At 35.7% G+C, this 20074-nt stretch overlaps 2 protein-coding genes across 4 annotated transcripts; one reads left to right on the forward strand and one right to left on the reverse strand.

The window, feature by feature from the left end:
* Window positions 1–252: 252 nt before the first annotated feature.
* Window positions 253–8772, forward strand: abcg2d (ATP-binding cassette, sub-family G (WHITE), member 2d). The gene is made up of 15 exons (XM_052546106.1): window positions 253–539; window positions 2027–2086; window positions 2254–2368; window positions 2513–2665; window positions 2836–2993; window positions 3443–3594; window positions 4032–4133; window positions 4401–4651; window positions 6349–6431; window positions 6634–6723; window positions 7311–7435; window positions 7599–7753; window positions 7825–7914; window positions 8016–8101; window positions 8318–8772. The coding sequence occupies exons 1-15, from the start codon at window positions 268–270 to the stop codon at window positions 8463–8465; spliced, it is 2040 nt and encodes a 679-aa protein (XP_052402066.1). The 5' UTR covers window positions 253–267; the 3' UTR covers window positions 8466–8772.
* Window positions 8773–9149: 377 nt separating this feature from the next.
* Window positions 9150–18389, reverse strand: pkd2 (polycystic kidney disease 2). Of its 3 annotated transcripts, none has more exons than XM_052546105.1 (15): window positions 18225–18389; window positions 17621–17984; window positions 16553–16666; window positions 16021–16154; window positions 15675–15925; window positions 15355–15579; window positions 14363–14591; window positions 14093–14263; window positions 13819–14000; window positions 12998–13118; window positions 12696–12916; window positions 12486–12603; window positions 12117–12280; window positions 11859–12006; window positions 9150–10963 (listed from the first exon to the last, which is right to left on the reverse strand). In XM_052546105.1, the coding sequence occupies exons 2-15, from the start codon at window positions 17964–17966 to the stop codon at window positions 10736–10738; spliced, it is 2652 nt and encodes an 883-aa protein (XP_052402065.1). In that variant the 5' UTR covers window positions 17967–17984; window positions 18225–18389; the 3' UTR covers window positions 9150–10735. The 3 variants fall into 3 exon arrangements, with proteins under 3 accessions (XP_052402065.1, XP_052402064.1, XP_052402063.1); XM_052546104.1 differs by having other exon boundaries at window positions 12117–12277; window positions 18221–18378; XM_052546103.1 differs by having other exon boundaries at window positions 18221–18378.
* Between the last annotated feature and the right edge of the window lie 1685 nt (window positions 18390–20074).

Raw genomic sequence — 20074 nt, forward strand, 5'->3', positions numbered from 1 at the left:
GTCCCCAAATCCCTCCCTCCGCTCCATCTATATAAGATCTCTGCTTCACTGCCTCGAGCACAGTCAGGTTTGAATAGTTTCCCCCAATCTGATACTCCTGAGAAGAGCTTAAACCCCAGACGTCCAGGAGTCACTGCAGCGGCGCGAGGAGGTAAGCATCTTTCTCCGTTTCACCTATGTTGAATTAATACAGTAAATTGAAGCTTGTGCTATATTTATTTTAGTGCAACCCTTACATTGTTGTTTTTGCGCCTACATACAAATTAAATGCATTTCTTCTCTTTATCATATTGCGTATGTTTTCTAAGGGAGAAAACCTGTCAGAAGATGACTGATAATGCTGTCTTTGAGCATGATCAAATCACTGAAGAGACGGGCAGAAATGGGAAGTCTGGGTCAAATGTCATTGCCATGGAGCTCATAAAGAAGCAACATGGAGCTACTGTCAGTTTCCACAGCATCCGTTATAGAGTGGAGCAGAAGAGTGGACCCATCTGCAGGAGGACAACAGTCCATAAAGAGATTCTGGTGGACCTCAAGTGAGTCAATGACACACGGACAAAAAGATCCAATGAAAAATGATTAGTGCTCATACTCTCTTCAGTATGTCAACGGTTAATTTTCCATTGGCGCTTTTCAATATCTTTTACACTTGAGCTCTTGATGTTCTTGTAATTCTTACCCCCCCCCCCCCCCCCAATCATTCTCTTAGTTCTATTCAAGTATTTAACATCAATAATATTAAAATGTTCTCTTTTTGCATCATTGGGGGAAAAAAAATCTATGACATCATAAGAACTTTATCACTATGGCAACATAGGAATTTAAAAAGGCTCACTTATGACATCATAAAAATATCATAGAAACACAAGAATTTAAAAAGGTTCTCTCCTTGTGACTTCAAAAGACCTTCTATGACAACACTAATGTACAAATGTTCTCATATGGCTGTAGTAGCAGTCCTGCTTTCAAATCATTCAATTCATTGTAATTATTTTATTTCCAACCTAGTTCATAAATAAATTTGCATCATTTTGTGAAGCATTTTCTCTTTCTTTGCCATGTGCACGTTCAAGAACACGTTGCTTATATGCTAAATTTGAAAATATATTTGCCTCACAATGTGATTAGGGGTCATTGGCATTAAAAAAATAATTCAGTAAAAATAAAAACAGTGACATTTATGGATCTTAAGACATTTCTCATGGCCTCATAGAAACATGAAGCATACCAAAGGTCTCTTGTAACCTCTGTATAAAACAATTTTACACGTGCTGCATGAAATGAGATGATGCTAACCCTGAAACAACACACAGAACTAACAAATATCGCTACCTACTATGCAATCACATAATAATTGCTGTTAATAATGATCATCGTCTGGTTGACTACGTCTTGTATACATTTTTCTGAAAATTTCTGTCAAATGCACATAAACTGACAGTCAACACGTATAAGCTACTACTAAATATTGTAGAAACTTAATTGCTTTGCATTGATTTGTATCGTAAAAAGCACTATACAAATAAACTTGAATTGAATAAAATGTTTTCGGCAGAACAATGGACAGCAGAAAACCGAAAAACTGCTTAAAGGCATTAAATGAGCTTGCCATTTCCCAGAGCCAAGCGCATTCTTCTCCATAGTGTTAGTGTCAATTATATGATATTAAGAATGGGTTTGTGATTCTAATCTCTTGATCTCTTGGCTTACAAGCCACCAGGGTTAAATGCAGTCAAGTGTGATCTCGACCTAATAAAAGACTTAGTTAAATTGAGGGTCTCAGCAGCGTCTAGATGACCTACTTTTAACAGTATTATAGTTTGATAAGCATTTCAGATTTAACAAGTGTTTCGTCAGCCATGCATTGACATTCAGATCCATTGCTTAGATGGGCAGCATTCATCTCAACACATGGCTCTCTACTTTTAGACTGTGCAATAACGTACCTCATTTTTTCCACAGTGCCGTATGAATTCCATAGCTAGTGACATGAACATAATCTCATTTTTATCTCCGTTTTCAGTGGGATCATGAGACCTGGTTTAAATGCTATTTTGGGTCCTACGGGAAGTGGCAAATCTTCGTGAGTGCATATTTGACTTCTACACATCCTAATAAGATATCGGTGCCAAATGGATCAAGGTTTTGGAGAATCTCTCCTGACTAGTTTCCTCCAGTAATGTGGAATCAATTAGATGAATGCTAAAGAAACATCATTATCGTCCGCTTCTCTCTCTCTCTCTCTTTCAGTTTTTTAGATGTACTTGCAGCCCGGAAGGATCCCGCGGGACTCTCTGGTGAAGTTCTAATCAATGGAGCCATACAACCACCTAATTTCAAATGTCTTTCTGGTTATGTTGTCCAGGTACAATGCACTATATTGAGATGTGAGAACTTTTTGATGCATAAATGCTTTTAAGGTGTAGGATCGTATACTGGGATTCTGAATGAAGTTTTCTTGTTGACCATATCAATACATTATCTACAACATTTGTGGTTATGTGTTAAGGATGACATAGTGATGGGGACTCTGACGGTGAGAGAAAACCTCTGTTTCTCAGCCGCGCTACGTTTGTCTTCCCAAATCAGTCCAAAAGAGAAAGAGGCGAGAGTGAACCACCTCATCTCAGAGCTGGCCCTCAACAAAGTCGCTGATGCAAAGGTGAAATAGTATGCATAATATATTTTTATATATATAAAATTATGTAAGCGATCTCCATATTTTTTGCCATTTTTAATCTTCATTTAGTTCTATCATGTCTGATATTACACAGAATCTTACTCGTGTCCCATTACAAAGTAGATAAACCATAAGTGTATATGTTTTTACAGGTGGGCACGCAGCTGATCCGAGGTATCTCAGGTGGCGAGAGGAAGAGGACCAGCATTGGGATGGAGCTGATCATAGACCCCTCTGTGCTGTTTCTGGACGAGCCCACCACTGGTCTGGACGCCAGCACAGCTTATTCTGTGCTCCTGCTGCTGAAGAGGTCTGTATCTTCTGTCAAATTAAGCAGCCATTGGTTGAGTTTCAGTTCTCCGTATCCATTTCTGAGATATGCAAGTCATCATATCATTCAAAAGTTTTGTTGTCAGTTTGATATTTTTTTAATAATGTTTTAGAAAAAAGTATATTCTGCTCAAGGCTTCATTTGTTCCAAAATACATTAAAAACTTTATTACGATTTTAAAAATATATATTCAAACTTCCTATTTTAATTAACTAAATAATTAACAACATGCACTCACTATATAGTTAGAGTTAGGATTCGCTTTGGCTTAGGGTTACTTGCATGTAATTATGCATAATGTATTGTTGTTATAATAAAAGTAAGTACATGTAATGTGTAACAAGGACATCTTAAAATAAAGTGTTATCAAAATTAATTATAATTTAAGTATTGATTTGTTGTTTTATCTCAACCCTGTTTGTTTTCAGAATGGCCGGTCAGGGGCGCACCATCATCATGTCTATTCATCAGCCGCGATACTCCATTTACCGGCTCTTTGACAGCCTCACCCTGTTGGTCAACGGCAAACAAGTTTATCATGGTCCCACTCAAGATGCTCTAGACTACTTTACCAACATCGGTAGAATAGTTTACAGATACAATGACTTAAATCTATAAAAGAATGGAAGCCCATTTCCGCCACTGATTGAATGAACTGATGAAACAAGGTAATTGCGAGTTTATATCTCGCAATTTTGACTTTCTTTTTCCTAAGAATTGAGAGTAATAAAGTCAAGATTGCGAGATATAAACTTGCAATTGCGTGAAAAAAAAACTCAGAATTGTGACTATACTTGAATTTTGAATTAAAAAGTCACAATTACCTTGTTTTATTTTTTATTAAGTGTCGAAAATTGGCTTCCATACTAAAAGTTATATTCTTATCGGTTTCAAATATTATTAGTTCTAATATCTGACCTGTCAAGTGTCAAAAGATGTGAATGTTTTACAGAAATACAATATTTTAAATACTAATATTTCTTCGCTTAATGGTGTTTTTTCCAATTGATATTGTAGGATACGCCTGTGAAGCTCATAATAACCCGGCTGATTTCTTCTTGGACATCATTAATGGAAGCTGTGCTGCTGCCAACATGACAAAGATTCACAATAACGGAGGTACTTTGTTATATTTCCATTTAAATGGATTTTGAGGAGCCAGATTCGCTTGTCAATTGATTTCCTCATCAGAAATGTAATGTAGAACTTTTCAACAATAGCCTATAACATGTCTTGCTTCTAGTTAAAAGGCATTTACAAAGTATTTGGCCATAAATAAGAAAAAACATAAGCTGTTGGGTTCATATATTATTAGTGTTGTCAACTATTTGTAGATTATGAATTGTGTATAACTTTACATGACATCATGTGTAATGCTGTTGGCAGATTTTGAGTTTGAAGTGGCAGCCGTCAGCCAGCAGTCTATTGAGGATCAGCTGGTGGAGAAGTACAGAAACTGCAGCTATGCACGGAGCATCAAAGCGGAGCTAGAGCGTATCACCTGGGCCAAAGACAACAACATCAGAGCCAAGGGTCACACCATCACCTACAACAGCTCGTTCTTCCACCAGCTCCACTGGGTGTTGTGGAGAACCTTCTGGAATCTAATGCTGAACCCTCAGACTTCAGTAGCACAGGTACCACCGTATATATGGCTTTGGTCTGTCTGACCTTCCTCTAAATTGTTAACAAGCATATATGTATATGTGTGTGTGTGTGTGTGTGTGTGTGTGTGTATGTATATATATATATATATATATATATATATATATATATTAATTAATTTCTAAAAATATAAATTAACTTCTTATTGTATTCTTTTAAAGCAATGTGACCACAAAACCGACAGAGTGCTGTATTTAAAAATACATCAAAATGTCAATAGTTTAGATTTCTAATTTGAATATAATTTCTAATTTTATAATTTCTGCTGCTACTGTAGGTTTTTTGTATAATAAGAAATCATATTTTGCATAAAGAAGATAAAGCCTGTTATTAGGTCCATTAGTTCCTATTACTGTAATGCCAGAAAAATGTTAAAATATTTGATATATATAATGTACTGCTTTTTTTAAAAAATAATTGTTTTGTAGGACTATTATGATTTTCTTATAGAACAATAATTTTCTGCCTTCTAGTACAATTATGCTTAGCATAAATTTTTACTTTATTCCTGTATTGCAGTACTGAGAATTGTAGTATGAAAATTGAGAGTGATGGTAATTACAAACAAAACCTTGAGACACATGAAAAATTTATTATAAAAAAAGAATGTTACAATGTCATCTAATGGTTCCAATATAGACTTTTGTCATAATTCTGGTAACCCTTTAATATAGGGACAAATTTTTACTATTAACTAGTTGCTTATTAGCCTGCCAATTATTAAAATATTGGCTGTTTATTAGTACTTATAAAGCACATATTATGCATAACCATATTTAGTATCCCTATTCCTACCCAATACCTAAATCTGACAACTACCTTACTAACTTTAAATAAGAGGCAAATTAGGAGTTAATTGAGGCAAGTCATAGTTAATGGTATGTTAATTTAAAATAAAATAAAGTGACAATAATTTATTCCTTTGCATTGTAACCAGCTTTTGTTTTCATGAGATTCAAGCATTCAGTTTAAGACAAATTTCCCTAAACAAAAATGTATTGCCCAATGGTTTAGATCCATTTCCTCCCTCCCAACTACCATCCCGCTCCAGATTTTCCTCAAAAGAGACTTTCTAGAGACTTAGATGCTCATTAACCACCAAATACCATCAAATTATTAACAGCTGATTGCTCCCAGAGGCTTTCGACTAATTTCTCAAAGTCAAAGTTAAGCGGATTTGGTGACCATTGTGATCTGGGTCTCACCCGCCTCGAGGATCTGAAGTGATATGATTTCTCACCATGCAGTGTGGAGAAACGTCTCACAAGTGTGACAGGATGGTGTCTATCAGACCATCACCTGACTGGAGTTAGTTGAGTGCTGGTGCCTCGACATCAGGATTGGAGAGTGGTTTATCATCCAGAGCTCGGCTGTATTTGCTTAGCCAACTGTTCTTCACAATGATCATATTCTTTAAGAGATTATTGTGACGACTGTCACTCCTTCTGCCCATTAGCTTTGAGTAAATGATCTCAGTTGTTTGTGTGTGCATGCCACTGGTTGAATTTGATTTGCTAGTAGTTATTTCTTATGCATTTCTTTACGTATTTCTATATTTACCTTCAAAGGAATATCTTAATAAAATCATGTTCATGTGTCAATTACATTGAAATCATTTATTACCAGTTTTAAAGCACACTGCTTGAATTATGATCTTTATTTTTGGCAGCTGGCTGTCACGACCCTCATGGCTGCCATTGTTGGTGCAATCTTCTATGGAGTCAAAGATGACCAGAGTGGCATACAAAACAGGTGAGATAATCGTTCTTAAGTAAATGGAATTGAGTGACTTTATTTCATTTAATGCTTTTATTAAAACTGTGTGTGTCTATGTATAAAGCTTCCCATTATTCTGGACAAAGTACACAAATCCTGTACTATATATATTACTATTTCTACAATTTACTATTTACTATTGAATTATTAAATGCAAATGTCACCATTTTCTTCCCAGGTTTGGTGTTTTGTTCTTCATCACAACGAATCAATGTTTCAGCACACTTTCGGCTGCCGAACTCTTCATCACTGAGCGCAAACTGTTTATGTGAGTGCTTCGACACCAGTTTGACATTTAGAAAAGCTCAAGAAATATTTGATTTGCTACTACGGAGAATCAGATGCTGCAAATAACCACACATAAACAATGAGAAACTGAAAGGTTCTTGCGAGTGATTTTATTTCTCTTTCTGCATATCCTTGATCTCTAAATTATCTGTAATAATGCAGTGCTGCATAAAAAAAACTGTCTCTGTCCCTAATATCAAAAAGCTGTTTTGATGCAGTTTTGGTTCTGCCTTCAACTTTTTAAATATGCAATTGAAGTGTTTTTTTTTACTATTACTGCTATTTTAATATAATATAATATATATAATAAATATACAATTTAAAAATGAAAAATATAATTCTAATAAATGAAAATATTATTAAAGATTATTCTATTTTAAATACATTTATATACATAATTCACAGTTTCTATATTTTAACATATTTTTGCATTATTTCTCTACTTAATCTCTGTGATTCATTCTGTGTTATATGCAGGACAGCTATGGATTGGATGCATCTGTTCCACCTCTGCAGTTTAAATTAGCATGTTATTTATTAACTTTTTTTTTTTTTTTTTTTTTGCAGTCATGAAATCACAAGTGGATACTACAGAGTGTCTGTCTACTTCCTGTCTAAGATCCTGTCTGACATCATCACTCAGCGCACAGTCCCCACCATACTCTTCACCGGTGTTGTTTATTTCATGATTGGTATGTTGTAAATTATTATACCTTAAAGAAACAGTGCTTAATGTCTTAATTGTTTAATTGAATTGCAAGATCCACCAGTTTTCTGTAAACGTTATACAGTTCAAATGTATTTCTGCGTGCACGTTTGCGGATGTTCTAATATGTTGAAATCTTTGTTTTGCAGGGTTAAAACCCACAGTGGCAGCATTCTTCATCTTCATGTTGACAGTGATTCTGGTTTCTTGTGCGGCTGCGTCCATGACCATGGCCATCTCAGCTGACCAATCAGTGGTGGCCGTGGCCAACATCTTCATGACCATCAGCTTCATCTTCATGATGGCAAGTTCACACAATCGCACGCCTCAGAACAAGTCTTTTTACAGCAGAACTTGAATTGCATGTGTGTCCAGATCTTCTCTGGTCTGCTGGTTAACCTGAAGAGCATCATGGACTGGCTGTCCTGGCTGAAGTACCTCAGCATCCCTCGCTATGGACTCGAGGTATGAACTTCCGCTTCTGGCCCTACATCCGAGTGACTAAAAGACTTTCTGTTGAGATAATATTTTAATGATGGTTGAGGAACGTCTAATCCTTTGAACAGGCATTGGAGATAAATGAGTTTGTGGGGCTGAAGTTTTGTGGGAATGTCTCCGCCGTGATGAGCAGCCCTGCTGCTGACATCCTCATGTATGTAAAAACATATGTATATATTAGTCTCCTAATAAGTTTTGTTTTGCACTTTGAGATATTTAGAATTTTATATATTGTGTAAGGTTGGCGTGCCAGTAGTGCCACCTAACTATGCCACTTTATCTTACTAATTAGTTAAAAAACTTAATTTTGGTGTCAGTGTGATGGTAGCGTATATTTCAGCATAATCTTCTATTGCATTATATTTGACAGGTGCACAGGAGAACAGCATCTGGCGTTCCAAGGAATCGATTACTCATCCTGGGGTTTATGGCACAACCACATAGCACTTGCGCTCATGACTTTGATTTTTCTCATCATCGCTTACATCAAGCTCCGATTCATTCCGAAATTCTCGTAAATGTTCCGATTATTGTTGGCTTTAAGAATCATCACACATTAACACACTCAATTCTGCTATCTTACAATATAATTTTGGTAGATGGGATGGGATTTCTATACTGATCTCGTCCCAAATTCAAGACTGTAGAATTCATAGTAAAATCAGCTCTCTTTACTTTACAAAAACACATCATGTCCGGCCTTACCATGAATAGTTAATCAGTTCACATTATTTTTCTGGTAATCAATGTGTCCCTAAATTTACTTTTCTTTCTTATTCTGTTCGAACGTATTGCATTAGTGGAATAAAATGGGTTTTATGTGAATGTTTCATGTTGATTGTTAGTGTACTAATACATCGAAACATTATTAGTTTATTAGAAAAAAACAAGATATCCTAAATAAGAGCATTTCATAAGATTACATTGTTACCTTCACTGAAATGATTAAGTTCAATGTAAATATTTTGTCAACTCTTTCATTGTTCCTTCAGTCACAGGCCTGGTACGACTCGCTCCTTCATAATCCGTGTAACTGGTCTTAATGTGGCCTAATCCACATTAACAATGCTAAAACCATGGATAAAAGCTAGTAAACTTGGTGGCTATGCTGATAACTACACAATATCCCTATTGTACAGATCATATAGTCACTTTGTTAGAGGGCATTATGACTGGGATCAAGCCAAATAATGAGCACATGATTTGAGTCTGAATGGATTTTATTTTGAATGACTGTCATATTAAACTGTAATAGAATCTGACAACAACAGAGTACCATACAGAGTTAGAGGAAATTGAACAAAAAAGTTTTTTGACCTTTTTCTTAAGCTTTCAGAAGAAGTGTGTAATTTGTGTTTCTTAAGCAGCACCAAACACTGATTTGAGCGACCCAACATATCACATCTGGCACAAGTGGTTACCTGTCTGACTGTATATTTATACAACTTATGAAAACAATTATTTTAGCAGTTTGCTGATGCTAGTTGTGCAGAAACTATACACTTTACATTTAGGGAATCATGAAAAGCTCTGTAAATCCAACCTTAAGACAAATAGTACATGGGTTTCCCATGAAATCAGATGCACTCCAAATCGAAGTTTGTTAAAGTATCAAAATGATTTAAGAATCATAATTATTAAAAATACATTTACGTATATATGTTTAACAAAACATGCCACACTTGTACTAAAACAAGATGTGAACTGCAAAATATGCAAAGCAAACTGAGGGAAAAATGCACAAAAGCTGATTACCAAATGCATAGTTTATAGTTTATATATAAAGTTTTGTGCGACCACCTTCACTGTTTGACAATTATGAATGTTTACTTCTCATGTAAGAGATGCATTGTAAGGTATAATTGTGTGTAAGAATAGCTATTTTCCCTTTATATATATATATATATATATATATATATATATATATATACTGATCCTTGTTGAACATTATTTCCTTCATTACTGTAAGCTTTCCATCTGGTTTCTTCATTATGGATGAAAATGGACTTTAATATTGTAGGTTAGTGAGAATAATGCATATCTATACTGCGTTTCATCCACACTGTAAGCACTGCATTCAACCATCGCAGGATACAGTACAAAAAATGTGATCAAATGTACTTCTTATATACTTTCCAAAGCCAATGACTTCCAACCAGATGGTGACAAGGTAATTTTTTGTGACTATTAGGTTCACATAGATGTATTAATTGAACTTTTTTTTTTTTTTTGCTTAACAGCCATTACTAATGTATTGCAATTTTGGGATCAATGCATACAGTAAATTAGTTATAGCTTGATAGGAAAATAATATACTGAATAGAAGTAATCATAGCTAAGATTGCTGAAAAAAGCTAAATGTACATCAATTTCAAAATGCATTTAAATGTACCTGGTTAATATGGGCAAACCAAAGTTAAGCTTCCACTGACTGACCTTAAAATCTAATTTATTTCAATAACATATTCAAAAAAAATGTTTTTATTAAATAATAAGGAAACTGTGTTTTAGAACTAAAAAAAAACTCCATTTATCTCAACTTTTGCATCATAAAGCCCCTTTTAACTTTAATATAAAGAAACCCAAATAAATAGCTTTTTGCAGGACTATTTAACTCTTAATGTTTATTTATTAATAGTTATTACTATTTAACTTAATACTGTGGCTTTGGGACGGACCTTTAATACTGTTTAAGTAAATTTTGCCCAGTGCACTGCACCAGGCAAGGCACTGGAGAACAAATTGTGGACTTCGTGATCTGTAGGAATGTTTTTACAATTAAAACCCTTCACATGTTGGCAGCCCCACTGGCCGCTCCATCTGGACCCTCGTTGGACAGTGAGGATGGTGAGCGGGAGCTGCGTGGGCGGAGCTGAGCAGACGGGATGATGGGAGTGGCCTGATGGTGGCTCACCTGTGACATGGTGTCATCAGACTCCCAGCGCTCCAGTTCTTCTCTCACCAGCTTGTCCATGTGCTCTCGGTGCAGCTCTGGATCTCGGCCCATCCTCTCGTCCTGAGAGAATCAAATTAGACTTCTTAATGTATGCTACAATATATTGGTCTAATCAACAATTAAATATAAAAATGACTAAAGCTGTCTCTCAAAACCTACTGTCTTTAACACATTTTTTGGGAATCGCAAAGCACAGTCCCAACACAAGTTCTCTCCATGTCCTGACAAATAATTTGTCTAAAAGCAAAAATGCAACTCGACAGTAATGTATATTGTATATATGATTACATTTCTATTGAGTAGTAAATTATGTTGTAATATTCTAAATATTTTTTAAAGTAAATAGTAATTTAACTAATAATGTGAAAAAAATAATTAAAAAAATAATAATATATATATATATATATATATATATATAAAATCAATTATTAAACAAAATGTACACTAAAAAGCAAAAGGTTGGAAAATTTTATTTTTCTATTTTAAATAGTTTTATTCAACACAAATGATTAATTTACAAAATATTTATATTTCAATGATGTTAAATGCTGTTCTTTTAACATTCAAATTTACCAAAAAAATATTAAGTGTTAAAAACTTTTCAAAACTGAAACTGCTGAATAATAAGCATCTTTATTAATAATTGAGCACCAAATGATCATATCAGAATGATTTCTGAAGGATCATGTGACACTGAAGACTGGTGTAGTGATGCTCTAAAATCTTGGGAATAAACTACATTTTAAATGTATTCAAAGAGAAGTTATTTTAAATTGTAAAAATAATTTCACAATACCAATTTTTTTTTACTGTATTGCTAATCAAATAAATGCAGACTTGCTGAGCATAAGTGACATTGAATAATTATTTGAGACTTTGACTTGTGTGTAAAATATATATAAAAAAATATATAAATGCCCACATTTTTTTCAAGTGAAACTTTTTTTATCATCACCTCCATGACTCCATCCAGGATCCGTCCGAGCACATCTCTCCTCTTCATCTTGGCTCTCTCCATGGCCTCTAACTTCACGATGACGGCGTCGATCTTTGACACGATGCTGCCGATGGAGTGCTCCATGCGGTCCACTCGACGCACGAGCCTGATGGGCCACAATCAGCACAGGGAACCTTTTATTTACAGCTCAAACATTCAATATATTGTGAAAGCGTAATCCTAGCTAAAAGATATTGAGTGACAGGCGATGTTTACACTTGGAACTCCTCGTATGACACGCCCCCTGAGCTGCTGCCACGGCGACGAGAGCTGTGTCCACTGTCCTCATCATCGTCCTCCTCGGAGTCATCCTGGCTACGCGAGAAGCTCCGCCCACTCACTGGCCTGGGCAGCGAACTGTGCTCCAGATCCAAGTCCTCCTGGCGAGTGTTCAACAGATACTAAGCATCCGTCTCAGTGTCATTTAGCAATTTGCTTCTTTCTTTGACATGATTTAACGGTGTTCAGAAGGTCATGGGTTCAGTTCCCAAGGATAACAAGACCTGTACATTATGTGTACCTTGAATTAAAAAACAACAACAATACTAATCGTGCGAGATCCTGTAGCATTAGTTTTTCACTCACTCTCTCTTTCTCCAAGTCATCTCTCATTTGCTGGTGCTCGTGTTCTGTCAGTTCCTGATCTCCGTCAAGGTCATACTTGGCAAAAATGGCTTCAATCTCAGCATCCGAATGGCCCTTTCTGTGCACAGATGCATATAAAACAGTTGAAAGTTATGTCCATTTTGCGAGAGGTTTAAACTGCATCATACAGTGGGGGTACACGTTTCTCACCCTCTGAGGTCCTGCCGGAGCTCATCGAAGCTGAGTTTGCCTGCAGCCTGGTGTAAACTGTCTGGGATGTCATTGATGGAGGTCTTCTTCAGCTTGAGTTTGACCATCGCCCTGTTGTAGCTCTTCTTGATGAGGTCTGTGATATCCATCTCTGACCTCTGCTGGGCCATGTCAGCTTTCACCTCAGAGTAAGTGTCATTGATGATGGCCAAGAACATATTCTGAATAAAACAAAAGGCCCAGTAAAACACGAGCATTTGCACATTTAGGATTGATCTTGTGTGATTTATGTTTGTGTTTACCAGTAGAATCATGAAGATGAAGAACACAAAGGTGGTGAAGTAAATCGGGCCCAGCACGCTATCGGCCTCCTCGATTTCTGAGAAGTCAAAATCTCCCAGAATGATTCGGAACTGTGTGAAACTGTGAGCAACAGAAACCACCAACATTAGTTATATTCATAAAGTATCACAATATTTGGAAAACAAATTGTCTTAAAGGGACAGTTCACACCAAACTTTTAATTTGGTGATCATTTCCAAGCTGTTCTAAACCTGTATGAGTTTCTTTCTTCTGTTGAACACAAAAGATATTTTCAAGAATGTGGGTAATCAAACAGCTGCTGTTCCCCATTGGCTTCCTTTTTTTTTTCATATTAAAAGCTTGATGGTGAGTAAACCATGACAGAATTTTCATTTTGGGTGGACTATCCCTTTAAAAGTACTAACTAAATGTATTGATTTATAATTAAATGAATAACTGAAATCAAATATTCATTCATAAATACAAAATAAATAAAAATAAAAGTGGCCCTTCTGTTCTTTGTTCTAACAGCCGCAAAAAAATAAATAAATAATAGTAACAAAATGTAATGCAGGGACTGTAGTTAAATTACATTTTATTTAAACAAAAAAAAAAAAGTTTAAATATGTAAAATCATACACCGTAATATCTATAGCATGCATTTCGAATGTATGCATGATGGATTTAATCTTGTATTTAATTTTTCAAAATAGCTAACAACTAATTATCATCATGTTTTTGTGTATTATTACATATTATTATTTATATAATACTATATTCGAAGTATATTTTTGGTTATTTAGATGCCTCCACAACTCACATGCAGGCCTGGAAGGTGCTGAAGTCGTTGACTTGAGTTCCAAACACTAAATACGCCAGCTGAGCGTAGGCCAGGAACACGATGAAAAACATGATGGCGAAGCCCATCAGGTCCTTGGCACAGCGTGACATGGTGGTGGACAGCTGATTCATGGTCTTGTTGAAATTAATGAACTTAAAAAGCTGTGGGAGAAGCAAGACGGCTGTATTTTGATGAAACGACAACAACAAAAAAAGTTTTTGTACATGTCAGATATTGAGACGAGAGACCTCACCTTCACCCATGAGAGGAAGACAATGACGGCAGCCAGGTTGTTGAAGTGAACCTGGAGGCGAGCAAGCGGCTCAAAGTTGGGGTATGTGCTGTGGTTCTCCAACAGGAAGTGAAGTCTGTGACTGACCGCTGACGTTCTGCAGATGTTCATAATGATGGCTGGAACGCTGAGCTGTGACGATGATGAACAAGATGAACAAAAACCAAGGTGTCACAGTCAGTAGTGGCTGGAGTAAACCACAGATATCTATCATTATGAACTTTGACCTACTGCGACGATGAGAACATCCAAGCAGTTCCACAGGCTCTTGAAGTAACGCAAACGATGCAGGCGGATCTCTAGAACTTCTTCCACCAGGTAATACAGCACAAAGACGCAGAAGGCCACTTCACACATCCCCACAAAGTAGTCCCAGCTGGACACGTACCGGATGAGACGCACCGTCTGGAACTGCCAGGAGGTCACAGCGCCACCTGTGGCTGGAAACTCCACCAGCAACCTGCAGCAAAGCAGAAAGTGACAGATCTTTGAGGAAACCTCGTATATGAAGTAAAGAAAAGTAAAGCATGGATGCTAAAGTTATGCTATATCTTATTACATAAAATAATTAAAAAAAAATTATAATTAGCTCTTGTTTTAAGTACACTGCATAGTCATTTCGTTCTCATAATTTGCTCATTTGTTCCCTCTTTTCGGTTAAATTGTGACCTGGATTTATATAAAAATGAGGGAACAAACTCTTAATTCGTAGCACCAAAATCTTGAGTTTGAGTTTGTCAATCTTTGGTTGTAATGTTTTACGCTTAAATAGTTTTTTCAATGATATAATATATTTAAATTAAATAAATGCAAGAAAGAGTGTTCAAATGGTGGGCAAATTAAACCATCACAAATACTAAACTTTAATCCAAGGTTCTTCATACTTTAGAAGTAAAAAGTACAGAAAAGCTAGAAAAGTAGAATGTTAAATCTACACTATATATAAACCTATGTAGTTATTAATTTTCATTTAAATAGTTATTTATCAGTAACAATTCAGTATGTAATCAATCAAGAAACCTTTTTTTTTTTTTTTTTAAGTACAAGTACAAAATGTTTACAAAAAAAGCTTGATGTGTTAAATTGAGACTATGTTATAAGGTTTGGGCATAATTAATTGCAAAAATGAAATATTTGGTATTCTTGGTTTAATCATTTTTATAGTAACAATCCACACTGAGTATTAAATCTAATGCACTTGTAACACAGCTTCAGTTCATTACCTCACAATACAAAACAGGTTAACGTTGCCATTGTAGACGGAGAAGTCCAGGAACACTGCTCTAGTGCCACGGTCCAACCACAGGTTGTTTTTTAACTCCTGCAGCTGATTGGCTGACTTCTCTCGAGTGCGTGACAGGTCCTGGTAGTATCCACCACCGCCATAGGTCGACACCTGACCCCAGTAACTGCTCTCACCCAGCCTGCTCTCCTCTGAGTACCTCCACCTGACCAACAAACAGAATAACAAAACTGTTACCAGTAAAAGACCAAAGATCAGCCAATATTTTATTGTTCAAGATATATGTGTATTGTTACATACGCTGTCCCATTCTTCGGTCCGAATGGTGACTTGTCCTCATTGGCAGGAGAATAGACACTGTAGCAGTCGTAAACCTCGTCTTGCAGGTCCTCATGGACAGAACAGGACTCATTGCGTACTTTGAGTTGCCGGAGACGTGGGACGCCCAACAGGAGGTTCTCGTAGTAGATCAGACTCTGGTTTTCTGGGAGGCTCTTGCTGTTGTACCAGAACTCCCAGTACATGCCATCAAGAAAAGGGCCTTCTGTGAACTACAGATAATGGTTTCATTAACATCTGTGATGGAGTTGGAACTAATATGCAGTTTCATACTGTTAAAGAGCATTCAAGTCAGTGGAATAATTACTTTCCAGAAGTCCTCCATCGTTGAAAGGGTCTTGAAGGTCGTCGGTTCTCCGCTTGTCAGCGGTGTATCCAAGAAGAGTTGGGACATGACTTTGGTGTAGTAGTACATGTTGGTGCTCACCATTCCATAGGTTACTGATACAAATATCAATAATGTGTTTTAAACAGAATAGCATGTTGTGTTTCTGTACATGGTAGAGCGTATTGGTATGGAAGCCCGTTTTTTTTGCCACTGAATAAAAATGGTTTATTGCAATTGTTTATTTTTTTTCTCAGAATTGCATGATATAAACTCACAATTGCGAGTTATAAAGTCAGAATTGCGAGATCTGAAGTCACAATTGCAAAATAAAAACTCACAATTCTGACTTTTTTCTAACAATTCTGACTTTAAATCTCACAATTTTTATATCTCGCAGTTCTCCTATTACTCTAACATTTAGGCAAAGGAAATGTAAAAGAATAAAAAATATTAATGTAACATGGTATGCATTGACATATTCAAGCATGAAACTGTCTGATATTCGACGTACATATGCAGAGGGTGACCAGAAAGAGGATGTAGGTGATCATTTCTCGTAGGACGGTTTTCAGGTACATCTCTCTGTTGCTGTTGCTCTCACCCAAAAGACGGGTATCCCACAGCACTGAAAAAGATTAAAAAAAAAAAAGAAATCCTCCATTAATTCACAAAATCATGCTTACCTAGCTATATGATTAGGCACTTTTCACTTACAAATTAAGATTAAGTAATAATAAAAATACAGACCAACTATAGATTTAATTATAAAATACAACTTATTCTTTAACCCTTATTTTGCAGTAATATTGTGAAATATTATTGGCTTTTAAAAAAAAAAAAAAAATCATTTTAAATACATTTAAATAATTTTTTATTTATTTTTAAATATCACTTATTCCTGTGATGCAAAGATGAATTTTAAACATCATTATTCAAGGGTTCAGTATCAAATGATCCTTTTGTGAAAACCATGGTAGATATTTTTGGGATGCTTCATTTAAGAAAATTATAAATAAGACCCTTTCACCATTTTACTAAAGAAATTATCTTTGCCCTTTATATAAAAAAAGCAACTTTATCTGAAGTGTAACCCATCCTTGCAAGGCTATTAAAAGTTTTACTCTATGAGACCCTGGAGCACAAAAACACTCATAAGTAGCACGGTATATAATTTGTAACAATAGCCAACAATACAGTATGGGTCAAAATTATTGCTTTTTCTTTTATGGCAAAAATCATTAGGATATTAAGTAAAAAACATGTTCCACGAAAATATTTACAATTTCCTACCGTAAATATATCAAATCTTAATTTTTTATTAGTAATATGCATTGCTAAGAATTCATTTGGAGAACTTTAAAAGTTTTTTCTCAATATTTAGATTTTTGTGCATCCTCAAATTCCAGATTCTCAAATAGTTATATCTCAGCCAAATATCGTCCTATCATAACAAACCATACATCAATGGAAAGCTTATTTATTCAGATGATGATGATTATTATATATTTTTTAATCGTTTTGTTGTTTGTATCTTCAGTGTAGTGAAACATAACCACAGTAATGCTAGCAGAAGTTTGACCTCTCATTTTCTCCAGTATCCTCTTCCCACAGCTGCGGTGTTCTTGTGCTGGTGGAGTTGGATACAGTCCTCTGTTGATCCGCGCACTGATGCTGCTGCTGGACGCCGTGGACACAGACCTCCGGCCGGGGCTCGCAGGAGGCCAGTCCGCCTCCATCATCCCCTCCTCCGGCTCGAACACTGGGTTATCCCGGCTCCACGCCTGTCTGGAGCTGGAGGTGGGTGGAGAGGGGCTCTCATCGGGCACTCCGAGGCCCACCTCTTCATGATGCATCTTTTCCATCTCGATCCCTTCGTAAGGCGGAGAGGCCTGCGGTGCTTGAGGACGGACGCGACTGGAGCTCATCGTGTCATTTACAGTAACCTAACAGAAACAAACGTCTTCATTTTAGTCGCTCTTTAACTCTAAACACTAACAGAAAGTCTCGAACTTGATTTCCGTCAAGTCAGAGTTATTGAACAGCTATTGTTTCAGCTTTTAAAAAATCGAAAATCTACTTTTACGATGAAATCCGAGTGAAAACTTCCACAACAACAAAAACGCAGTGAAGGTATTCGTGTGGAAAAACTGACGCTTCGAAATATAAGAATAGTTTATACTTGCATGTTTTTCTCTGGGTGGCTTCAGTCCAGCTTCTGTGAGAGTTTGGAAAAGCAGTTTTCCAGTCCACCCTCAACAGCCATCTTGTTCCCAGTTGTTTCCAGACTGGAGGAATCCAGTTACACTGACATCAACCTCTGGAAACTAAACATCAGCCTTCTTTAGTGCGGCTCCTCCCTGTCTCTGTCCCCCACACTCTCAGTTCTGACACTCACAACATCATTACAACGCGCTTTTAATACAAACGTAATTAATGAACGATTTTGTAAATAGTTTACACATCTTTAAATTAATTTGTGAATCGGTTAAAACCGTTTTAAAACAATTACAATACATTTGTATCATTAGGTCTAAAAGAGTGAGTTTACATTTGTTACATTTGTAACTGTTTTAATTTGGACTCTTGCTGCCTGGCAACAAGATATCGCCCCCTCTCTAGGATTGGATTCGGAAGTCTGATTGACAGTTCGTTGAACCAATCAAAATATCAAATAAAAATACTTTCAAATATATGCAAGTGCGATTTGGCTTTAGAAAGTAATGAACTATATCTAGAGCCATTTATATTACCTTTATATCAGTTAATTACCGCTGAAGTTTTTAATAATAGGCTTTAAATATATACAAACAAAATGTTTTACTTCAATATGGAGTTATTAGTTTGTCATTTATAAGAGTAGGCCTAATACTATAAATACTTCGAAAATGGTTCTATAAACTATAAATGTTCTTTATACTAAGAACTAGAAATTCAGAATGGTTCTTCAATGGCATCGATGTGAAAACCCCCTTCTGGAACCTTTTGGTTTTTGAGTGTATAAGCTTTTTTCAATAAATCAAATTTTCTGTCATTCATGTAGATTACAAGTGACTATATATGACAAATCTGGTCATTAATGTCATGCTTTACTAATTATGCCTAATTATTAGTATTAAATAATTCATTTATTATAATGAATTACTTTCAGCGGTGTGCTTGTAAAAAAAAATGTCAATACTGTAAATAGTCCTACTGCTTGTATTCTACATCTGACACACAGGCCTAAAAAAAGCTTGGGTGAGTTTGACATGCACAGAGCATATAATATTTACACAATTCAAAGAGGTATACAAATACATCTCCATTGGTGTGTTATGTAAATGTCTGAACCACTGAATTGTTGGCCCCATTTGCATTCATTGACAGAGACTGTGTGAAATATGAGACTCGTTCAGTATGCAATCAAGTCTATTGTTTTTCTGGTATTCAGTATAGCCCTAACGATTTGTGTTTAATAATAAGGGATCAGGGGTGGTTAAGCCAATAGTGGGCAGGCCTGCGATGGCTATTCAGGTTTCCAAAAATTGGAAGTTCCTCGTTTTACAACTTTAACTGCTACCTTTCAGCATGCTAAACATAGGCTTCATACAATTTAGCCAATTAATCCTATTGGCATCAATGTGGAGGTGGTGATTCTTACATTGTGTACACTTTGTACATCGTTGTATTGTATAACTTTTTTTTATTTTATTTTGGTATATAGTTGTGTTGTACCACTATGAAGCATGTCTCTTATAAAAATAAAATCACTGTACATGGGAGGACATTAATTCTATTTCTACCACTTTTTTCATACTGTTTTTATATGCTTCATCACAGGACAATGTAATTAAGTAGTATGTAACTGCAAAAACACTGTTAGAGTTGTGACATACATTTTAACCTAAAAAATACATTGTAGCATATATATATATATATATATATATATATATATATATATATATATATATCCATCTATCTATCTATCTATCTATCTATCTATCTATCTATATATATATATATAGATAGATAGATAGATATATATATATATATA

The sequence above is a fragment of the Carassius gibelio genome, chromosome B1 (genome assembly GCF_023724105.1).
Source record: "Carassius gibelio isolate Cgi1373 ecotype wild population from Czech Republic chromosome B1, carGib1.2-hapl.c, whole genome shotgun sequence".
Taxonomy (NCBI): domain Eukaryota; kingdom Metazoa; phylum Chordata; class Actinopteri; order Cypriniformes; family Cyprinidae; genus Carassius; species Carassius gibelio.